The 23,661-nt window shown below is 37.6% G+C and overlaps 1 protein-coding gene and 2 long non-coding RNA genes across 3 annotated transcripts; all 3 read right to left on the minus strand.

Annotated features, from left to right (window-relative positions):
• Positions 1-1,126: 1,126 nt before the first annotated feature.
• On the minus strand, positions 1,127-10,219 carry LOC136293215 (pulmonary surfactant-associated protein D-like). The gene is made up of 10 exons (XM_066189735.1): positions 10,188-10,219; positions 9,364-9,426; positions 8,613-8,675; positions 6,936-6,998; positions 6,464-6,514; positions 4,860-4,895; positions 4,694-4,756; positions 4,315-4,377; positions 2,069-2,104; positions 1,127-1,171 (listed from the first exon to the last, which is right to left on the minus strand). Exons 3-10 carry the CDS (start codon positions 8,661-8,663, stop codon positions 1,127-1,129), a joined length of 408 nt encoding a protein of 135 aa, XP_066045832.1. The 5' UTR covers positions 8,664-8,675; positions 9,364-9,426; positions 10,188-10,219.
• Positions 10,220-17,983: 7,764 nt separating this feature from the next.
• On the minus strand, positions 17,984-21,098 carry LOC136286877 (uncharacterized). Its single transcript, XR_010720017.1, has 4 exons — positions 21,070-21,098; positions 18,557-18,601; positions 18,273-18,326; positions 17,984-18,041 (listed from the first exon to the last, which is right to left on the minus strand). It is a non-coding gene; the product is annotated as an uncharacterized lncRNA (long non-coding RNA).
• Positions 21,099-21,595: 497 nt separating this feature from the next.
• Positions 21,596-23,586, minus strand: LOC136286914 (uncharacterized). The gene is made up of 3 exons (XR_010720033.1): positions 23,517-23,586; positions 22,117-22,170; positions 21,596-21,639 (listed from the first exon to the last, which is right to left on the minus strand). It is a non-coding gene; the product is annotated as an uncharacterized lncRNA (long non-coding RNA).
• Between the last annotated feature and the right edge of the window lie 75 nt (positions 23,587-23,661).

Raw genomic sequence — 23,661 nt, forward strand, 5'->3', positions numbered from 1 at the left:
TTCACTGAAGGCAATAACCACTGGAGTGATATCCAAGGCACTCAACTCAAGCACAGCTGTGCTGATGGCAACATCATCCTGTGATGGACCATTGGCAAAAAATAGGGCAACTTTTCTTGTGAGGATGCCCTGACGAACACGTTTGAAGACATTTCTTGCAACAAATCTCATGGCCGCCCCAATATTTCGTTTTCCACTGGATCTCTCTAGTGGGATTCTCTGGACTGCTTGTAACAGCAAGTTGGTTTTTTGGAATTCAGAGAATCGGACGAGGTAGTGCATGTTGGTGTTGAAAGAAACAACAGAGACACGAGCACCTGTTGGGCAGTTGCTTTCACTGATCTTAATGGTCTTCAGCAATAACAAAACAATGTTCCTCATTCTTTCAAATGCAGTTGGTGTAACATCATCAGACATATCCAAGGCAAAAACCACTTCTGTAGGATAAGCTGGGCATGTGTCTGTATATTGAAGCAGAAAAGTTGTGTGAGAGCTTCTCTACAATTCAAACACTGTTAGTTTTTCTTCAAGTCTATCAAAGAATGGATGTGCAGAGATCAGATGGGCTTACCTGATGAGCATGCTGGAAGGAAGAGAGGGAGAGCAATTAAATTTTGGACTCATATGCATTAAAATAGTGACATATTCACTTGCTTTCAATGAAGAGCCTGGCTCAAAATTCAGGCAACTGACAGAGCCTGTCAGTGCAAGACCACATTCCTCTTTTACAATCAAATACTCAAAATCGTGCACTTTTACTGGAGAAGAATTTTAAAACTTGTCCTGGGTTCTGCTGAGCACACATCTGAGAATGAACACACCTAATCTGGGGACAGATGATATACAAATACTGTCTTTTCTCAGAGAATTCCTTGAAGTGTGTTGGCACAATGCCAAAGATTAATCTTTAACAAGGAATAGATATTTGTTATAATTTTTGCAATAAACAGGAAAAATGAGCAAAAAGCATAAGTCTGCTTCATACATCTGCTGAAATCCCCTCACAATTAACAACTACCAGTCAAACTGAACCCAGATACAAACTACCAGTTTATAGGTTTCCAATGAAGGCTGTTTCATTTAGGAAGAGTGACTAGGTAAAAACAGAGGTAAAAGAAGATGTTCCCTACTTACGGCAGTTTTTTCGGGTAAAATTCACAAGTTCACAAGGCTGCAGGTTCAAAATAAAACAAAAGGAATTAATGGAAAATCCCAGACCACCCGAGACTGGGAATCTTACTGTTGGTTTGAGCTGAAGGTTGTATCCCAGCTCCTAAAATAACTTTCATTACAGTAAATCCAGAATCATACAGTGCAGTTCCTTTTTATAACAGATAGTATAGGGACTCTCTTCCCTTGCTGCAGAAACTAGGCACATTGTTTTAGACACACTCTGTTGACATTTAATAATGTTCTGAAGCATTAAAACAATAATTTCATTCTTTATGAATGAGTGCCATCCATTATTTATTTTGTGTAATAAATTGATCTAAGATGTCACCAGTCAATGGCACTTCCATAAACAATGGGCATTCTTCCAATAGTGACTCATATAGGAAAGGAGAGATCCGTGAAGGAGGAGAGGATGCCCTTTGGACACAGAACACACCTGCAATAGTACTGCCTGCAGGTAGTCATCCATGCAAGGACTAATGAAGTGTTTACTCAGAAGTATTCCTTTTACATGGGATTAGGATTCTGAAGAAATCCTGAACTTCTATTCCCAGTGAAAATAACTTGCTGAAGAAATGCCTTCCTTCACAAGAGAGAAAAAAGTACGCCTAACATGAGCTGGTGTGTAAACTGATATGAGTGAAGAAACAGATAAATTAATATTAATTGTCCAACAGTTTGTAAAAGTTTGGACATGGTATTAATCCGAATGCATAAATGTTTCTCCTTCCTTGGTTGCTTCCAGAATGGAAGAACCCACTGCACACTCTGACAAGCACATGGAAAAGATAATATTTTATAACAGCTAATTGTGCTCATTGCTGCCAGAGATTATCAATGGAAATGAAACCAGATAATTCCATGCAGTATAGTTAGCTGTAAGGGGATTACTTACTTCCATTGAAATGGTGCCCACTGGTCCCCTGGCACCCTGAAACAAATTAAACACAGGTCCAAAAAATCAGGCCCTGAAAATGTATTTCCATATATTATTCTGTAGCCTAAAGAAAATGCAGGCAGTGTTTCCCAGCAATCATTTATGAATTTGCCAGGAGACAGCAGTTCCTAGCACAGATTTCTGTGGACCTGCTCAGAGTTGCAGGCTACTTGTCAGATTTATTTCTCAGTCCATTTTCCTTAATGGTTTTTTAATGTTCAATACCTGTTGCCCTTGAGGAGTAGTATAATTCAGAATTGGGTTCCTTTATAAACAGCAGTTTCTGTGCTATGGTTCTGTCATCTGCACTTCACATACTTTCCAACATCTGGTGTGTGACAAGCTTTCCCTCTCCTCTTGCACAGTACAATCCCCACAGCTCTACCTTGAAAGATCCTGCAGACCATACACACATCCTGACACCTTTGCTTACCCTGCAACTTTCTCTTTGGGAGCTGTGGAAAAGTGACAGCACTCCAAGCATCTTTTTGTCAAAATAAAAGTATTGTTTAATCTTCTTCATAACAGGAATGAAATACAGGGAAAATAACTAATTTTCAAGGGAGCCTGAGTATTCATCATGTGTGCCTAAGAAGACTACTGAGAATTTTCCCTTACTCCCAGGGAGCTGCAGTGAGATACAGCAGAAAAAATTGAACTCCACATCCTACTTCTTTTCCTCACCTTCTCTCTACCATAACACTACAGTTTAACAAAATTATATACTTCCTTACATCTCCAAATTACAGCCCTGTCTCCATATTTGTTCTTTCCGCTTATAATTAACCTTCCATTCCTCCATCTACCTGAGCTACCTTCCTCACCTCCTCTGCTGTCTTGCTGCTAGCACCATCACTGTCATTCCATGCTATTTTCTTCTTATGTTTCCCAGCAGGTCCATGTTCCTCTTTGGTACTGTTCAGTAAGAGTTAATTGTGAATTGCCTGGGTCCTAAAGAATTCTACTTACAGCAGCTCAGTGGTGGTGATGGAGCTGTGCAGACTTGACACACACGGATAATCAAATCACCAAGGATGGGTAAAACAAGCCTGTTTCGGCTGGCGCTGCCTACTACCTGTACCTCTTCCTGCATTTCTATCTCTTCTAATTCTTACAGGATTCCCACTTTCTCATTTCACTGATGCACTGCTACAGCAATAATCCCACCAAGCCCATATATCCCAAGGTCTGCTCTCATTTGAAGAGAAAATATTGAACTTGAAATACCTCTGAAGAGTTCTTGGACCACAGACTGGCAAGGCCTACAGCTGTGGCTCATCAACTCACAAGACCTATCTGTAAATTTTGTGAGTGGCCAAGCAGCAGAGAGGGCAATGTACTCCAGCTAGCACTCTTAACCATTCTTGTGCCCAGCATCCTAGAGTAAATTAGGACAGGTACATTCATTAACCAATGCAGTGTATTGAGAAGGGGAAGAAATGTTTTCTAAGTTGCACACATACTGTGGTCCATGTTATACAGGTAAAGATAATGTTACCAATAATGCTCCACATTTAAACTGAAAGAGTAAGCTTAAGAAAGTTTAACATAAAAATCATTAACAGTAGGGATTGTTTCTGGTCACTGTGGAGCTGATTTTCAGAATTGCCACAGGATAAAGATAGACACATACAGGGATTTTCCTAACTACCTAAAGGGTTAGTCCTAAATCCTGTTGAAATCCACAATCCTTTCACCTTCTTAGATAGAGGATAAAACCTTTTGTGGTATAAAATGGATAACATAGACACTGGAAAAGTACATGAAGACATCTACTTTTATTATGGATTAACAGCTTATAGGCAATTTAAGCTTTAAATAAGTGCCTGTAACTGCAAGGTTGATTTTAAATGGCTTTTCTTTTTAAATTAAAAAAAAAACATTGGCTTTCAGCAGATCTATTCAGTTCTATAATTCAGTATTCTCTGTTCTTTTAATTAGATATGCATGCAGCCTAAAGACAATACCAAATACCGTGGAAGAAACTCTGGCCAGCATTGTATTGTTGCAGTTCCATTTCCAGCAGCAGGTGCTTCTATGCACACATATCCACAGGCAAGACATAACTCTGTGCAACTGCCAGGCTGATTAAGCATAGTTTACCATGTGAAACACTATTAGATATTCTATTAATCTAATAGTAATTTAAAGAGTAATTTAAGGGTGATTTTTTAAAAAAAAAAATTATTAAAATAAAAAATTACCATAGGTCCTGATGGCCCCCGGTCACCTGGATCTCCCAGGGAACCTGGTGTACCAGAATTACCCTAAAAATAGAAATACAAGTTTCATTCTTTATAATAGCATGAACTGGTACCAAATTTCATCAGGAAAAAGAACTCTGTAGCGATACTTGGAGCTGGATCCCACATTTTCATAAAGATAATCTACCACTCCTAAGAATTATTAACAACTAACACCTCTGAAGATTTAGACCTGTACTTTCTCAAGACTTCTTGCCCATATTATGGCTATAAAAGATCAGAGTGGTAACCAATTTTAAAACTTTTGATAAGAAAAACTTTGGGTGTAAGGGTTTTACTTTTAGAACTCTCACAGAGTCAGCAGATTTATTATTCTTACTCTTCTACCCTTAATTCCTTTGGGTCCTTCAGCCCCTGGAATGCCCTGATCTCCTTCTTCTCCCTGAAAATAAATGTAATCCAGACAGAAACACAGGTAAGCTCTTCCAAATAAGAATAATGTAAAACAAGACAAAAAGAAAGCAAACATGCCCATTTAGTCATACCTCTGGACCAGGATATCCTATAAATCCAGATTCTCCCTATGAAAATAAAGGACAAAGACTTCATAAGAACTTAGAACTTTGTGATCTGCTTAGTGTTTGAGGTCTTTAAACCAAAAACAATTTCAACATTATTCTCAGCTTTACAACTCATTGGAGCAACAGTGGCTGCTACTCTGGTCTCAAATGACACCATTTTAGATGAATACCTTGCTCATCTAAAGGAAGAGCATTTTAGGAATTTCCATTAGTTTCTAAATTTTCAAGAATATTCCATTTCTCAAATAAATGTTTTATCAAAATTTATTCATGCCTCCTAATAACATGCAGAGGAATTTCTATGCAGCATGTGAATTCAGATTCAGAACTTAGTGCTTCAATGTAGTTTCAAAATTTTGTACCACCCAGACTAAACAGTGATATCATAATATTTTCTTGGCTTACTAGAAGTCAAGTCATCAACCGTTTTCAGTTACTTCCGTTTCTAGTGTGTTCTTTGTTCACCCATGAGAAATACAGAAACGCTCACAAAAAAATACAGAAACTCTCACAAAAAACAATCAGAAGTGAATTGTATCTTTCCTAAACATCAGAATTCACACTACTTATATGTATCTTTGTCCTCTTGCATGTAACATGTGTAACTTATGAAACCCTGCCATCAAAGAAAATTATTAGAGCTAAGAAGGTAAGAAAAGAGAGTGGAAAATAAGAAGCATCAAGAGCCATTTTACCAAAAAGTCCTTTAAGAAAAAGGAGTTCATCTATTGGAGAGGCTCCTAGAAAGCGTTTCATATCTTTTCTGCAGCTTTCTGCAGCACTCTGCTTCTCCCACAGAAAGGGAGAGTGGAACAGATGGGCCTACCACTGAGATTCACAGGACCTTTTCTGTTTCACAAGCAACAAGAAAGAACTAGTGTTGCAGTACTGCACAAACTCTTTGAAAGGAGAACTGCAGCTGTTTCCAACATCCTGATGATTTTGCTCATGGACTGATCCACTGGTGCCACGGCTTTGACCTCATACTTTCTGTATATTTTTTATTTTAGCTGAATTCTTGTACAGTTTTAGAGAAGAAGACATTTCATTACTTTCCTTTTTCAGCACTGTGAACGGAATGATAAGAATTTCTTAGCAATCCAGAGCTTAATCCTCAGATCCTACTGCTGACCATAGGAGGACAAGGAAAAATATTTCACATGAAAACAGTGAGGATGTTTGGAGAGTATCACCCCCACCTTGGTAGTTAGGGAATCCCTCCTCTGAAACAAGAAAAATTATAAGAGCCCATAGTGGCTGGCCCACCAATACTTGCCAATAATGATGTTTAGTCAGGCAAGCTGAAGAGGGAAGAAAGCACTGTGTACTGCAAGAACAATCCTCCACATATATATACACACATCAGGGAAAGTGTGAGAGTGAGTGGTCCTTAAAAGAATATTCTATGGAAGAATGTCTCACATGGATTGCGGCAAGCCTGAGCCTCTCACTGAACCTTAGAAATGCACTTTGCATGTCTTATATTTCTTTTTAATCAAATATGGATGGTCATGTTTGCTAAAACAGTAGAAGGGAGACTTAGAGACTCTCTGACTTGAAGCACATACCTTTGCTCCTTTGTTTCCTTCAGGACCATAGGCATCTCTGCCATCCATGCCCTGTGTGAGTTAAATAAACTATGAGTTAACTTTTAATAGAGGATTAGGTTTATATCTAATTTCATTCTGGAATAAAGATGTCCCATTACAATGAGGTGCCCAAGGGTTAAGACTGATGAAGTAGGACAAGCTATCAAAACACAATCTAAAACCACTAGCAAATGATGGCAAAAACTGTAGAGGGAAAACAAGGATAGAGGTCATAGTTCCTTTCCACTGTGTGCCCTATCTTTATCATACTTTCTCTGCTCTAGGGAATTTGAGGGGAAAGATAATCTCTCTAGTCCATAAGGAAACTGAGAACCAAATGTGAAATAATTTTAATTGTATCGAATAAAGAAAATAGAAGGGAATGAACGTTACTCATTCAGATGGATAGGTATAAAATACAGGCATCCTGAATTAGGGCAGAAAGACTCACAGGAATGCCTCTCTGTCCAGGTGGTCCAGCTAAGCCCTTCTCTCCAGGGTCACCAGGTTCACCCTGTTATAATTGAAACACAAAAGCCATTAGTTTGCCTCATTCAGGAGAATCAGTCTTTCTGAAATGTAAACCTGTCTGTTAAACTGAAGTGTGCTTACACATTTTATAGACTACTTGATGCTGGGCAAAAGCATTCCATTACAGACAATTTTTCATGGAGTGTTCCTGGTGGTAGAATGGGAAAGGACTTGGCAAATCAGAATATGCTGAGCATTCATGCAGCTAAACCCCAAAGGTGTTGTTCAATAAAACTCCTATTGTGATAAAGAATTACAAGTGGAAAAAAAAAAGGGGGGGGGGGTTGGAAAAAATATGTTAATGGTAGAAGGACATATTCTGGAATTCCAGCAGCCTGAAGCACCTGTTGATAGCAAATGATATTTCTCAGGCAGGCTGTCTGCACTGTGCTCTTAGCCCCTTTTCAGAGTTTCTTCTCTTCAGTTCCATTTTTGTTTTCACTTTCTAACTGAACATTCTTCTAACAAAGACCCTAGTATTAAACAGCACAAAACCAGACTGACAAAATGGAATGTAAGATGGAAATTCCCATATATCTTCCCAAATTTTGTCACTGTTTTAATACACGTTTTCATACACAGTGACTCTTTTCATGCCAGCACTTTGACCTTCTGATACCTCTCTGTCACTAAAGGTTACCACCCTTCAAAGAGGTGAAAAGGCTTAGCTGGCTGGTATTATTTGTGATTTTAGATTCAAAGATACAACAGCACCTAAATTGAGTTATTTTTATGAAATTAAATCTCCCATATCAACATACATAAATGAAAGGCAAGTAAGGATAACATTTATTGTAAGTGAACTCTAATGTGAACAACCTGTTAGAATTAGTCTTTCTGTTTGACTTCATGTTTATTCAGTTCTTCTCAACATGTGCATCCCTCCAAAATAGACATCATAACAGTCAAGGTTCCTTGGACAGGTTTGGAATCCTTAGAAAAACAAGGTTAAAATGAGCAGCTATGCTTCTTTGAACTGAGAAGGTCAGATTGGACGTTAGGAAAAAAGTTCTTCACCTATGGGTGAAGTCACTGATCCAGTGTTGGTCCCTGGAACAGGCTCCCCAGAAAAGTGATCATGGTACAAAGCCTGTCAGACTTCAAGCAGCATCTGAATGATGCTCTTTAAGGTTTGGTTTTAGGTAGTCCTGTAAGAAGCAGAGAGTTGGACTTGATGATCCCAGTGGATCCCTTCCAAAATGAAATATTCTGTAATTCACTGGTGAGTATTTTCAATTGATTGGACAGACTCTAGGAATCATAAAAAAATCTCAAGGGTCAGCACTGTCTTATTTCTGCTCCATTTTGCTTCCATTACTCCAGAAGCCAGGTCCCATTCAGAACCATCACCACAAGTGCAATTACAACAGTGGTCATGGCAACACTAAAAACTTCTTAGTGTAGTTCTGATAAATGCAAGATTACCCTAAACACATCACTTGTCTTGTGATGCACGCTAAAAATACCTTAAAACTTAACATTCTGCACATGTTTCACAGCATGGAACTAACTCTTTGTTAGTCTATGCTTCTTTGGTTGGTCTTGAATGAACAACACTGTTAGATTGCTGCAATTAGATACATTGAAAAATCTGTACCTTTGCTCCTCTTGCACCTAACTTTCCAACAGAGCCAGGTGAACCGGGCATCCCCAGAATACCCTGTGATAAGAAGTATCAGTTAAAAGGTGCACAATGAAAAAATCAAAGGCTCACTGCACTCAAGGATTCATTGCCACTTGAAATTACTACAGAATCAGTAAAAATATTGGACTTCTGAGGACCACAAGTAAGAGTTACTGGTCTTCTACTACTATCATTCTACTTATTTCCTGTCATCTGTACAACTATGATAAAATTCTCAAAATGTTATCAAGTATAACATAAATGTTACTTTCTACCTACAGATATACCTAGTGAATACATGCATATGTGCACAAAAATATTAATGTACACATATAACTGGTTATGTAAGCATAAACATCATTACTTGACTGAAACAGATGAATAAGGCTGACAGCATAGGACATCACAGTCCTGAGTTACAATGGTGTAATTCCAGAACAAGAATCCCCAAAATCAACAGCATCACAAAAATGAGAAATACAGCAGACAGTTCAGCAACTCAGCAGTTACAACCTCATCACACCCTAGCACTTGCTATTCACACACCTAAATTTATTTTCAAGGCTGTTATTTTATCACACAAGACTGCAAATCAGTTTTCTGAAGTATTACACCAAAAAGCCCTTGATTTCTAATTTTTAAAGCTTTTTTCATAAGAACGACATCAACACTGAGAATGAAAAGCCCTAATGGGTTCAGCTGGAATATATTATTTAAAGCTAACCAGAGGGCCTGGCAAGCCTAGTGGTCCGGGAGGTCCTCTGATTCCTTGTGGTCCTCTGGGGCCCTGATGTAGAGAAATCATTGAAACAAAAAGTCAGTTCAATGTTAACAGCCTTACAATGACAATCATGTTGTTGCAATGACCAGAATCACAGCACCTGTTTCACAAGCCTTATTTTACAGGTGAAACTTTTGGCTCTTTTGTTTTAAGGATTTGCCTGTGTGAGGCATCTGAGACAGTCACTGCCTGCCAGCCTGATTCAGAGACCCACTGAGGGATCTAAGATACCAAGGGAGCCATAAGCAGCCTACTATAAACTTGGCATGCTGTCTCCATCCTAAAATGTAAAGTTAAAAGCATCTTTAGAGTATCTAAGAGCATCTTTAAACTAAAAGCTATTGTAAGAAGTCTACCACCATAATTCTCTTCAAAATTATTCCACCTAGCATTTTTTTAAACACAAAGCTTTTCTCATTGGTTTTGTCAATGCAATAGATTTTATGTATTTATTGCTAGCAATTTCTAAATAATTCATTTTGAAGACATCTGCTTGATAATATCATGTAAACTGGAGGTGTGTTTGCTAAATTACTTATTTTTGCTACTCATGTTCCTCTTTTAATTTCACTAGAAGTTGCACCCATGTAACTTATCACATTTAATTCCGCAGGGTAACAGAAAAGATTTGCCAAGGAGGAGTCTTACTTATAATATTCATTAGCTGAAGTTAACAAAGCTTCCCAAAATACAAACAAAACATCGAGGCAGAAAATTTATTTTCTTCATAACTAACATAAAAACAACTCAGAAGTTCTATTAGTTACCTGTGGGCCTGGAAGACCAGTTTCTCCTGAGTAACCTGTTTCTCCCAGATCTCCTTGCTCACCCTGTCAGAACAAAATCCAAGAAAACAACAACAAACACAGACAAATCAGTATCTCTCATTTGTACATCAAAAGATAATAATTTCGTATCTGTACAGATTAACAGCTGATAGAATGTTTTTTAATGCACTCAAACAGTTTTCAAACAGCTTCAAATTCCTTGACTGAGTTGAAAAAAAATTGAGTTGAAGAAAACTCACATAAAAAGCAGAGGAGTAGCTTTTCTTCAGTTTTTTGGGAGGTGTGATGAATATAAAAGCTGCAGCAGAAGAGGTCAGTTTTATTTTGCTGAATACATTTTACACCATGTCTCAGCAATATTTGTGCATTACCCTTGCCCACTGGGAAGACCAGAATCATAAAGCCAGGCCACAAGGGCAGATGCTCTTTCCCCTTATCTATGGGTAATGGCTCTGCAGGGGAATCACAACTTCACAATCACACTAGAATTAGATCCCTTCTAACTCCTCATCTTTTACTCTGGTTATTCAGTGAGGCAAATCAAATCTGCCTTGATGATGGAAAAAAAATTTCCAGCTCCCATCTCCATAAAGCTGCCATCTAAGGATGAGTCAGTTTAGCTAATGTCCATAACAAATACTCACTGCCTTCTGGATTGAGTAAAATGGTGACAATTAGCATCAAGATACTACAGGCCTTGCAGACCCCCTTTCACTGGAGAAATCATAAACACATGTCTGAAGATTCTTGGGAAACAGATGGTTCTGGATAGAATCTTCGAGGAAAAATGAATTTAAAAGGGTGAACTTTCATTCTGCACCATGTGAATGAAAGAAAAGATAACAACAGAAAAAAAAAAGCCAAAAGAAAAAAGAAAGTTAATTTATAGCCAGAGTAAGAACACTGTAAAATCAGTAAGTATACGATATTTCCAGGTGTAAAAAAATCAAATACAAATAGATTTCCACAAAAATATTTTTGGCTATAATAAAAATGGATACATTTCTTAGGCACACTCTACTAAAATCTAAAACAAATTTAAAGTTTTCAGCTACTTAAATTTACTTTGAATCAAAACCCAGAAAAGTGGTTGTCCTTTTTTCTCCCCTGCCTTTTCCTCTCTCTCTCTTGCCTTCCTCTAAGTTAATCTCCTTTCCCTCTTCACTATTTTGCTTTATTTCCAGCACACAGATTGCAATGTTGTTCCAGTCTGTGACAAACACCTCTCTGATACCTCACCACACCTTCTATTCTTTCTGCCTGCGGGCTACTTCTGATTGTTAAGAATGGCTAGCTGTGCTTCTTTATGTTGCTTTAAGTATTTGAAAAAATTATTCTCCTTTTATCACAGTAAGGCACAGACAATTGGAACTGCAGGTCCTTGGAGAAGTCCTTTTTAGCATATGGTGAACAGCAGTGTGTTCATGCTGACTGCTAGGGAATTTAATGACTTTGATGATGACGGTGTTATTTCAGGGCCTTTTATTAACAGCTAAACCTAAAACAAGTCCTTATGTGTTAGGTGGGTGAATTCTCGCTCACTATCTCTAATTTGATTATTTGTCTCTGAGCACATCACCAATATCCCTCTTATCTACCTGAATGAGGGATTCTTCTTTATCCCACTTCAGCACAAACCCTTCCTCCTCCAGAGGGACTGGCCATATCCTATTTTCTTACAAAGCAGGACACTGTGGTCCCCAGAAGGGCCCTTGAAGACCCCACAAACATCAAGACTAAATAGATCTGCTTCCCGGCCCAGGGACACCAGAAGAGCTTCACGGTGAAGCTCTCATAAATTCTGCTGATAGAGCTATGCCCTGTGGCAGCTTTGTAACATCCTGCTGTGCAAGAGATCTCAGTGGAAGGACACAACAACCACAATCTCATCCAAGGGTGGGTCCCACTGTCCTGTTGCAGGGTTTACTGTTCCATCTTGCTTCTCCAGGGGATATGGAAGACAGAAGTGTGCAATTCTCTTTGCCATTCATTTTTTACATGTTTTCAGTGAAGGATATCTACATTACCTGCATTTGATCATTGACTGGTACCTATCTTTCAATGCTTACTGATCCAGAGAAATGTTTTTTTTTATATGCTTTTAGAAGTCAAATCTGATCATCAAGTACTTGAATGAAAATAGTTTGAAAGTTCTCTGTTGCTGTGAGTTTCAGTCATTTCTCTTGTTCCATGCCATTTTACAAAAGGGTGGCCTCATCACTGGCTGAGGGGGCTTCCAGGGAGACAAAGATGGTTGTCCCAACTAAGGTTCAACTAGCTGCAAAGGTTCAACTAACTCTGTACTCCATGAATTTACTAAAGAAGTTGAACATTCTTATTTTCTAACCACATAAGAGTTCCTGTGCTTGTTAGTACAACTACAGACCCATTTCCACTGACTTCAGTTATGATCCTGTTACCACCATAGCTTAGCTGGATTAGTTGTTTTTGTTGGTACCTGACAGAATAATGTAAATATTCATGAGATATCAGCCGCAATCCAACAGGGAAAAGGTGGGGGGGGGAAGCACAAAGTTTAATAATTACCTAAGAAATGGGTTTCTGAGTGATCAAGCAAGGATTGGAATAATTAAGAGACATACTTGGTGAATATTCAATATTTTAATCTAAAATGTCTTCATAAAACCTATAAAGAATTCCTGAGATAGAAATACCAAACTGTAAAATGCTCATATTCTTTCAAGTTATGCTGATCCTGGCAATTGCCAAAGCTTGGTGCTTTCTCCCTGCTGGCAGACAGTATCAAAATCTTCCAGTATATTCCTATCTGCAATGCCTCAGAGAAAATTTTGGATTCTCAAAGTGAAATCCAAATTGGGCCTTTCAGAAACCAGGTGGGGACAGGGGTTTTGGCACATGGCATACATGTGTATTGCAAAAACCTGGAAGGTGACCAGACTATAGTTTAGGGAACTTGCAAGGCTCTCACTTCTGATTGACATTGCCCAGGAAAATATTAATTTGAATCATTCTAAATGTAAAAAAATCTGTGTTACCTAGCTACCACACAGAAGAAAGAAGTAATAAAGGTATAGCAAAACCTCTCAACAGGAGAGGGAAAGGAAGCCCAGAAATCAGAGACAAATCAAACATTGTGCTGCTGACGAAATATTACTGTTGTAAAAGATAGTCTTTTTTCTTCACTGAAATCTATGTTCTATATTGCATCACTGTGGTTATTCTTGCTGTTATCTATTAACATTTTACACTTGGCCTACTCAAAATGATGGTTGGCACTTTTATTTAGAAGCTACAACTCTATCCATTCCCCAGACTCCAACACACAGCAGGACTTCAAGATATATTCCACCCTGTTGGTACTAACCGTGTTGTACACAAAACTGCAATGTTTCCTTGGGTTTATATGCACTAAGATAAAAGGGGAAATGCAGTATCATGGCACATACCATCTTCCTTATCTGTGTTAGCAACTTGGCAGAGAGACTGAGTCAAATGTGAACCATTTGCGCTAAAGCAAGGTTTTCTAGAATGATCATGTAACCTATACTTGAGAATGCCTAGAATTTAAGTTTTACTTGCACTAACCCATCCTTGAATATAGCTGTTTTTATATTTGCTTTGATAACTGTATTTGTCCTGGGACAAACAAGTTTTCTTTTCCAAGAACATCATCTGAATCATCATTTAAGAGAATTGCAGTGATGTCTTTACTAAGTACATCTCAGGAAAGTTTTCTTTCATTGTGACTCTAAGGAGTATAAGTCTAGCAAAACCACGGCTACCTCCTAACAATGAGAGAGATTTTGTCAGCTCTCAGTAACTTGAGAGATTTTTCTACCAGAGGATCACCCCGCAATGAACAGTCAGAATGCAGTGGGATTGACTTATTCTGTACATCCTATATTCTTTTAGATATTGACTTGGGAAATTATTTCCAAAATCTTGATTATGTTATATGTTTGAGCCAATTGTCAGAGCTGCAGTTAACACTGTTTCTTTTGAGCAAAGCGTCGTGTAGAACTTGCCCTAATTTTATCTGTGCTGCACACGTGTATCGCGCATATCTCTGTGTGCATGCGGCAAAGGAGGAATAAACTGTCAGACTTTGCAGCATGACTACTCATCCCTGTCATCTTTAGTGACAGTCTTTTCACTAGCTATGCTTCCATACTTGCCCTAATAGTAAAAGTAACCATCCTTTTATTTTGATGAAAACTTCCTTCCAATTCTAAATCCTTCAAGTCAGGAGGGTGTCTACTACATCCACCTAAGATTCAAAGGCTGCCTTGGCTCGAAGTAGACTTTTGATTGTTAAACACTTGTGTCTTGGCTCACAATGAAATTTTTCCCTTTAGAGGAGCAAACACTCAGGCTGGACATGAAGCTGCATATAAATAGGTAGCAGCAGTGTCAGCCACTCACCTTTATACCTGGAGCACCTCTTCGACCTGCTGCACCCTAGGAAGGAGTGGAATGAGAGATTACATCCAGAACACTGAGCAATATGTGAAACATATTGCAGTTTATCATAAAACATTATACATACAATAAAACCAAATACAGCTTAAAGAAAGCGGAGATTATTTCCACAGAAAGATTTAAGATTTTAAAAAATGAGAAAAATGTGGATTTGGGACAGAAATTCTTACACAAATAAGTTCCACCCCCCCCCCCAAAAAAAAACCAAAACCTTTAGATCCTTAATGAGTGCAGAGAGAAGATACTTCAACAAAATTCTGGAAAACATCTTCCCAGTCAGCCCTTTGGCTAAAATAAAGAGAACAAAAGCCCTCTTCTCTCCCTCTGAGCCCAGAGGTTTGCACCATTTCCTGCTCCACACTGCTGAGTAGCTTTAGTGAATGTTACTGCTAAACCTCACATCACTGGAGGCCTTTAGAATGTTTTTGCAGCCTGACTGAGGAATGATCATGCCCGACTTTGGCATTAGGCACCATTCTGACAGACTAGAAGAGGGGCCTTCACAATTTCCAGTCTCCAGTGAACTAAAAAAGAGCAGCTCAGCTGCCAGCGAGCATATTTATATGCTTGAACAGACATAGAAAACTTGTAGTCATGGCAGAAAGAAGAGATAGGTTAATCTAGGGTGGAATCGTGAAGCAATTAAGGCTCATTGAAAAAGAAATTGAGTTTGAGTCTTATGACTTCATATGAATCAGACCTGAAATTAACAGGAATGCAAATTCCCGATTTTAAAGAAAAGAAAACACATTGTAATATATATAAGCTACTATACCAGATTTAAGCTAAATACGTTTCACTATGAAAACTTTAGAAGATTTTTTTCTCCTTCTCCTTGCAGGCATTTGAAGGGTGGGATAATGTAAAGAATACAAAAATGGGTTTTTTCAGGGGGAACCCCACTGTATCTTTTATGAGTTATTTCCACCCCATATTGATTGCTATTCTTACATCTAGGCCAGCATCACCCTGCTCTCCTTGGAGTCCTTGTGGGCCTGGGTCTCCCTGAAAAACAAAGTGATGACCAAGCTCTTTAAACACTCTTTCTTTTTTCTTGTACATGCACATTCTTCTTTTTACATTCCTTCTTTGTTTCTTCTTCTAAGTATTTTCATTGCAATCAGTCGTGTCATACTAATGTTGATTCTTGCTTTTTACAAATCATTTATATTCAAAAATTATAAACCAGGCAGATGATGTCTGCTTTGAATTTCCAATTACCAACAGCCAATACTAAGTCAAGGCTTCTGTGAAATCATTTTTGCTGACTTCAGCCTTTCAGTTGGACTACTAGAGATGAGGTTTGCTTCCAAAGAGCCATCAAAACCCAATTGTTCTTCAAAAAATAACCCTCAGAGTTTTTTTACTGCTTTCAGCACACTCTACATGGACATGCATGTATACATACAATCCTACTTGTTCAGAGAGAAACAGACTTCTAAATCAGTGGATTTTTCTCACATGTTTGCCATCCTCTTAAGCTTTCACACACCATAATTTTTATGTTACTGTTCAACTAGTTATCAGCTTTGCTTATTCTTTCCAAACAAGCTGTAAAGGCAGTGAAGCCATGCTTTTCTGTTATGCTTCTTTCATTGCAGTTTTGCTAAAACACCTGTTAAAAACTCAAACATCACTATACAAGCATATATCCCAGCTCTTATATTCAATTTACAGATCATAATGGAGTTACCCACCACCCTGAGGCAACAGCAGTTCCATAACAAAATTAGCATAGCCTGTTGATACCCTATGCGTTATTTCCAGCATGATTTTTAACAGTATCCTTTCAACCCATTACTAGAAGCCTCTCAGGTTGCTGATGCAAATCGTTGGTAGAATAATGTGTTTATACTAAATCCATATTTTCCCTTAGCTCTCTATTATGAGAATATTTCCATTGTGTTTGCAAATATTTTTTTTAATTTTTCTTTTTTCTTTTTTTACTTTGTCAAGCACTTCTTAAAGCTTTCTGTGTTGCAGACACAGAAACACTAAAGGCAAAATACAAACAAAAACAACCTTGGTCACTGGACAGACAATGAAAATTAGCAATTATGCAAATCCTCTCTCCACAAAATAGACCAACTTGCTTACCTGTGGTGCTAGGTTTCCTTTTTCACCCTTAGGACCAGTAACATTATTGTTAGCCCCAGGATCTCCCTGAAAAAGATCAACAGAAAGCTCAGCATTTTCTGTTACCATAACTTTAATACTTTGACTACAGTGGAAGGATACAGAAATAGAATTAATTAGATTTGCAATTGCAGACAGCAAGAAATTAAAAGGCTATTTTAAATGAAGATGCTTGTAAGAACACGATATAGGAAGTTCTGCAAAGTCCACTAAGTTCTTTTCCACAGATTTTAAAAGCAAAATTACTAATGGACAATAAATTAAACTGAAAATGTGAAACTGTTCTGGTTGATTTGATATAGTTAATTGAGTTAAGATCATAACTCAGGAGTTTCAGATGAGGGGTTGCACTAGAATGGAGTTCCATTTTGCTACTTAATGCTAGATCAGGTGAAATCCTGATCTTTCAAAGAGGCGAATTACCAAGACACCTGAGCATTTTTTTTTTCAATATAAGCTTTAAAGACAGGAGTCAGCACAATATATGACTGTCTGGAACAAAGTCTTTGAAATATATGTGAAAAGAAAAAGTTGTGCCTTTTCAAGACAAGAATTGTGGTGTCTGCACTGGAATTTTAGTCCTCGAGGAGTGCATTTATGTAGGTCTCTGGAGTATGCAAGGGAAAAATGTGAACATGAAAAAGTAACTTGCCTTTGCATCATTATAAATTGCTAACCAAGAGTCAGTGCACAGGGTTTTCAAGTGACCCAGAATTCCTCTGTAGGGTGGGAACCAACAGGGAAGATTGACTAGTCTACCTGGTCTTTTCACCAGACTATGTGGTCTAGTGTGAGGTGTCCCTGCCCATGGCAGGGGGTGTGGAGATAACTAGTTGATCTTTAAGGTCCCTGTCAGCCCAAGGCATTCTCTGATTCTATGAAAAGTAGCTCCAAAAGGAGTTGTGTTTCCTATGGTGAAAACAAACAAACAAACCAAGAATACATAAACAAGGAGGAGACTTGAGGCTCAAACACCTGCTTCCAACCAACACATCAAAACACATCAGTCCATCTACAGCTAAAGAGTCAGGACTCCTAGAATATGCCATTCTTCCTGCAGAGGACTGCATTTTCAAGGACTGTGAAAACTCTTCAAATTACATATATTTCAGACACCTCCATCACAAAATCGAGGTGCAAATCAGTGAAATAAAAATAAACCAATGCACTTACATGATCTCCTCTTAGACCAGATTCTCCTCGTTCACCTGGTTCTCCTCTGGGGCCTTTTCTGCCCTAAATTCATAAAAAGAGCACAAACAATTCAGGTACAAGTATAGATAGTATCCGTGGCAGCAGAGGGCGAGATCTGTTGAAGTCAGTGGAGCTACAGGGATTTAGAGCAGGAGTGACAGCATATTAGAGAACAGGCAGTTATTAGAAACAACTCACAGGCATTACAGACAGCATTACACTTTGGAAACATGTTTCCATAAAATATAAACTTTACTGTAAGGGATACTTCACCCATTTTCCTCTGCTGCCTTTCTCTCCAGAATGTCCAGGAAATCCACGTTCTCCCTAGACTCAGAAAGGGGAGAGAAAGAAGAAAAAATAATGTTTGTTCTTTCTGTAAATCAGGTTCTCGAGTGTTTTCTGGCAGAATCCAGCTTCAATCAGATATACAATTCAAAACACCCAACAACAGAACTTCTGTTCAGCATTACAGCCCATTCAAGGCAAAAAATCTGTACCTTTGAACCCTGATGTTGGTGTCTTTAATAGCACTGCACATTTAAAGTAATGTTTACCTGCTCTCCATCAGTGCCATCAAATCCACTCTCACCATGTTCACCCTGTAGCAATAAGGGAAAAAAAAGGCAATCAGCGTTAGTCCACTTGTCTCTTTGAGCAAAGAAAGAAGTGTTCAATCTGCAATTGGAAACTTGAATGAGATCTGTGGTTTTAATGGTTAGCAAGAATAATTAAGAATAATAAGTATGAATTTTAATTACTAATTCATATTTTTAACGAATCAACAATGTCTAAAACAACTAAATGTTTAGGAGACTTAATAAGAAAAGCAGTTATTTAAATGATAGATTTCCATCAGGACTTAAATTCTGCTTTTCCTTCTTTTAGCTTTCAAATCTTCTCCCAGCTGAAGCACCTTCAAAATCCAAGAATATATTCCAGAATAAACTACTAGAATTTGATCTATCATGTTGATAACCTTGTCATTCTGATTTCAACCATCACATGTGTTTGTACTGTGCTTTATTTTCTTTTTTATATAGTTTTATAACATGAACAGTGGATTGAAAAACCAGAAAGAATAAACATGATTAAAAAATAATTACAGAAGACTGATCTTAGATTTTAGGACTTTTTAAGAAACTTCATAACTCTTTCAGCAAGAGTACATAAATGCCAGTGCTACATAGATACCAGTCACCTTCCCTTTCAAATTCACATTGTTTTTTTCTTCCCTTTGCCTGCAAAAATGATACACCACATTGCAAATATTTATGGAAGTCATTTTCCTACAAAATACCCATCCCAGACTTAAGGAGTTTGCAATGCTAAATTGTGTGAGGCATCTAAATAAATTTATAACTGTGAAAATCTTATTTCATGTATGTATGTTCCACAATACTTCAGACTCAGCCAAATAACACACTCAATTTTTACAGGGTATTTTGAAACTTCTTCCTTCTTTCTTTACTAGGATAAAAATGAAGGAATTAACTGTGGTGGTTCAATTTGTAGTAATAAATTAATTCAGCAGAGACAACTAACCAGAAAGCTGAAATGATATTCAACAAACACTGAAAGTGGCACAAGAACAAGTTAAACCCATCAGCAGTCTTACTCTGATGGAGATCACAGATACAATTGCTTTGTAGGTTTGATGTTAAATTGACTTTGCAAAACCACCTAGTTAAAATTCCTGGGGAAGAACTTCTTTCATTTAAAACAGTTCTGTATCTGCTACAAGAAAAAGCAGCTGGCTGTAAATTTTGTTTAGATTAATGCATCACAAACAAGAATTTTCATTGAACAAGCATTCCAGAAAAATTCTGAGCACTAAGTAATGACTTTTACTGAAGTTTTATTTTTTCCATCAGTCATTTCCTACCTCAGAAAACTTGAGACAAACTTCATACTATTAAACATTCAGTATTTCCTTTTATTCAAAAAACTACAGTAAAATGCCTTGCAGACTTCAGTAACTTCAATAAACCCCTTCAACCTTACTAAGTTGGCATGATTGAATCACATTTTATATGTGCTCAAAGTTTCATTTTTTAATTTAAAATAAAATTTGTGGGTATCACGACACAACATAATGAAGATATTCATGTATTCACTGGATTTCAGTAGAGTTTGTGCAACTGGTAAGACCTACTGCACTATTTAACTTTGACAAATCGGAATCATCAGCAAGTACTCTCCCTCCTCTATAATCAGACATTTTGGATATTTGAAGGAGGACAAATTACTTCAGAGAACAGAGCAGGAAATGGAGAAGGAAAGAGAAACACATGAGAAGATTAAAAGGTTAGTACAGAGTGGTACTTTAAATAGAGCTAGGGTTTCAGGAACACTCTCTGAACTTTTTCCCAGCTGCTCAGTTATGGAGGCAAACATCTTCTGAATCTTTGAGGCTTACAGGTAATTTTTTAGAAGTGGTTTTGTATCAAAGTATTCAATACAAGTTGATTTCATTTTAATCACTGTGGCTTGGAAACCATTACTGTTATAGATCATTGTCTTCCAGGCTTCACTTTTTATTATCGAATTAGTAACTATATCTCCTTCATGAACAGGTATGTTTGAAAGGTTAAACAAGTAGATTTGAAGTATTACCAGATGAAATGACAAACACAGCTTGAAGAGAAGTTTGGACATTGAAAATGTGTCAATAGTGATCTAGTGAAAATGCTGTCCAAACCCCCAATAAATATTAGTTACAACTTTTTTTTCCCTCTGCTCCTCTTCACAATTAGAATGAGATTCAGCTGACCAGAATTACCATCTCAAGAGATTATCAAATTAGTCAGTAAACAAATCCTTTTCCCATCAGTTAGACTAAATCAACTATGACTGCAATCATACAAAAATACAATAATGAACTGCTGATTTTGGTTAATGTGGTAGGTATCTTAAATCCATCATTATAGAACCATAGCAAAAGTACTTTAAATGCTGTGAAGTTTTTACACTATTTTCCTTCCTTGCTGATAATTTCATTTTACAGGTAACATGAAAGGAAGCAGAACTGTGTTCTCAAAGAAAATTGACCACACATGAAAACACATACCTGACTTCCTCTATAGCCTCTGGCCCCCTGAAATTGAAAAAAAAATGTAGATGAAATTTGGTAAAAGTATTTTTATTGAGCTTGAAAAGCAGGGCACAGTAGCCTCCTGTGCAGAGGTATGCTGAGCTCAGTACTGGTAGTCCCTACTGTCAAACCTTCTACTGGGATTTCCTCCTTTCCTCTGGGAAGACAGTACAGGCTTAACTCTCATTTCCATTCCATAAAGATTTTTAGCTTTAACTAAGGCCAGTCTGGAACTGGTGGTGGTGAAGTCATCATCAAGTTGCTTAGTCAGCAAAATCCTGAGCCATTCAACCAAGCCTGGGTTACACAATACACGTCTCAAAATGAGACAGCAAACACTGTCTGCCATTCCTACAGCTGGATCTTGACATTCATCCATGCTTCAGGAAGACAGCACAGGGATTTTTTTTCCCAGTACAGAAAACAGGTTTGTGAGAAACAAAATAAGGAAATGTTTCAAGGTTACATACTTGCCTTATGGCCTCTGACACCTGGACATCCCCTGTCTCCTTGAGTCCCACTGAAACCAGCTGGGCCTCTCTCTCCCTAAGAAACAAAAGAAAATGTTCAATCTCATCCATACAATGATGATTACTGGTTAATTCATCACAAAAGCCTAAAGCAAGACAGAACTATATCACCATTCACTGCACTAAGGACACAAATGCAAGTTACCTTGAAATTTTCATGCGGGCCATAAGAGAACACCAACTACTAATTTGAGTTTCACCTGGTTCTTTGCTCTCACTATCATGCCATGTTTATAGTGCATTACCAATCTCCAACTGAAATGTGTGTACTTGAAGGGGGGTTGGTTTTTCTAACTGAATAACTAACCCACTTTTGGTGAGTTGCTTTTTTAACTGAGTAACTATCTATGGTGAGGTACAGAGGCACAGGGAAACAAATCTATGTATTTACCTGTTCCTTTAACATATTTTGGGTAGGTACTCAGTGAATAAGTGCAGACAGGTTCAGGCACCAACTAACAACATCATGGCAGGAAGATAAATATTTACTTACAATCCCACCTTCCTCACCAGGATGGCCAGTAGACCCTCTGTAACCTGTACTTCCCTGAAAAATGACAATTTAAAAAATAAATAACACTGTCATCCAAGCACACTGGGTTAATTTTTATCAGCTTATTCTGCACATAGAGATAGAAAACATTTCCTGAAAATTAGATCTGGTTATGCTGAGGATGGCAGGCTCCCCGCATTTACACAGACACACTGTACAATCCCATGTGTTTGACACGGCTGTGAAAAAAACCCCAAGCACAACACCAAGAAATTACCAATGGTTATCATAAAATTTCGGTTTGTGATTTCAGGAAACTGTCTGATAAAAAAGCTCATTGGGATACTTGGTCAAGTCAAACCCCTTTCCAGCGATTTGGAAAATGAAGCATTACACAGTAATGAAATTCTAAGGTGAAATGAAAAATACAAGGAGTTGGAAACTTGTTAGGACAAAGTTATTGTAATGCCTTGCAAACGCACAGGAATGTTTCAACTGGATTGGAAGTCATGGAAATATCATACCCTTAGGGCAAAAACTTGAGCAGGGAGATACTGGACCAAAGGGAATTTCTAGTTGCAAAACAGCCATGTTGACATTCTGAACACTGTCTAAGCACCTTAATCTAGCCTTTTAGTAGAACAGAAAGGTGTAAGAAAATCAACAAGAGTAATGGAAGAAATTAATAAATTGGTTTATGAAGAAATATTAGGAGACTATACTTTTGTTAAGAGATAACCAAAACTTCATTTAACTGCAACCACATAACCGCAGAGTGTGAACTACAGATACCATTTATCTCACATACTACTGGAATAAGTAGAAATAATGGAATGAATAGTAGTCAAATGGAGACTACATATATTAAAAACCTTAACAATTAATTCTACAAGTATGCTGTAGAAGTAGTGATATCTGTAACATTCAAAAAGGCTTAAAACAAACAATTTAAAATCTCAAAAGAAGTAATCCTTTTGGATCAAAACAGACTTATAGAAGAGGATATTTGGAATAACCAGCCACAAAAGGATAAGGCGCATACCTAGTGAAAAAAGGATTATTTTCTAGTCTCAGTTTGTCAGTTGGAAACTTCTCATTCCCAATAGATAATAAGCTTCTTGATTAATCAGACTTAATTTTTTTAATCCCTCTCCATTTTCTGCTGAATTGGTGCAGGAGAGTGCCTAATTATTTTTATATGTACAAATCATTTCAATTACAAAGATACTTTTGCAAAAGAGCATGCAGCAGAGAAAGGATCATATTCAATGTTTCTCCTTCATCTGTCCTAACATTAAATATCACAGGGACATACATGCATACTCTGAAATACTACAAAAACCAGAAACACTTTGAAAAATAAAGCAGTTTTTATTTAATGTCTATCTTAGACCTCCTACCTTCCTTCCAGGATTTCCCCGGACACCATGATCCCCATTTTCTCCAAGACACTTACAAATAACCTTACAGCATTTTCTTTCTGCAACAGTATCCTGAAAAATTACAAGAAGCATTTCATTTACATATATGAATCATAAAATAAAG

The sequence above is a fragment of the Chamaea fasciata genome, unplaced genomic scaffold, assembly GCF_029207755.1.
Source record: "Chamaea fasciata isolate MVZ Bird 193981 ecotype frontalis unplaced genomic scaffold, bChaFas1.0.hap1 SCAF_1, whole genome shotgun sequence".
NCBI classification, from domain to species: domain Eukaryota; kingdom Metazoa; phylum Chordata; class Aves; order Passeriformes; family Sylviidae; genus Chamaea; species Chamaea fasciata.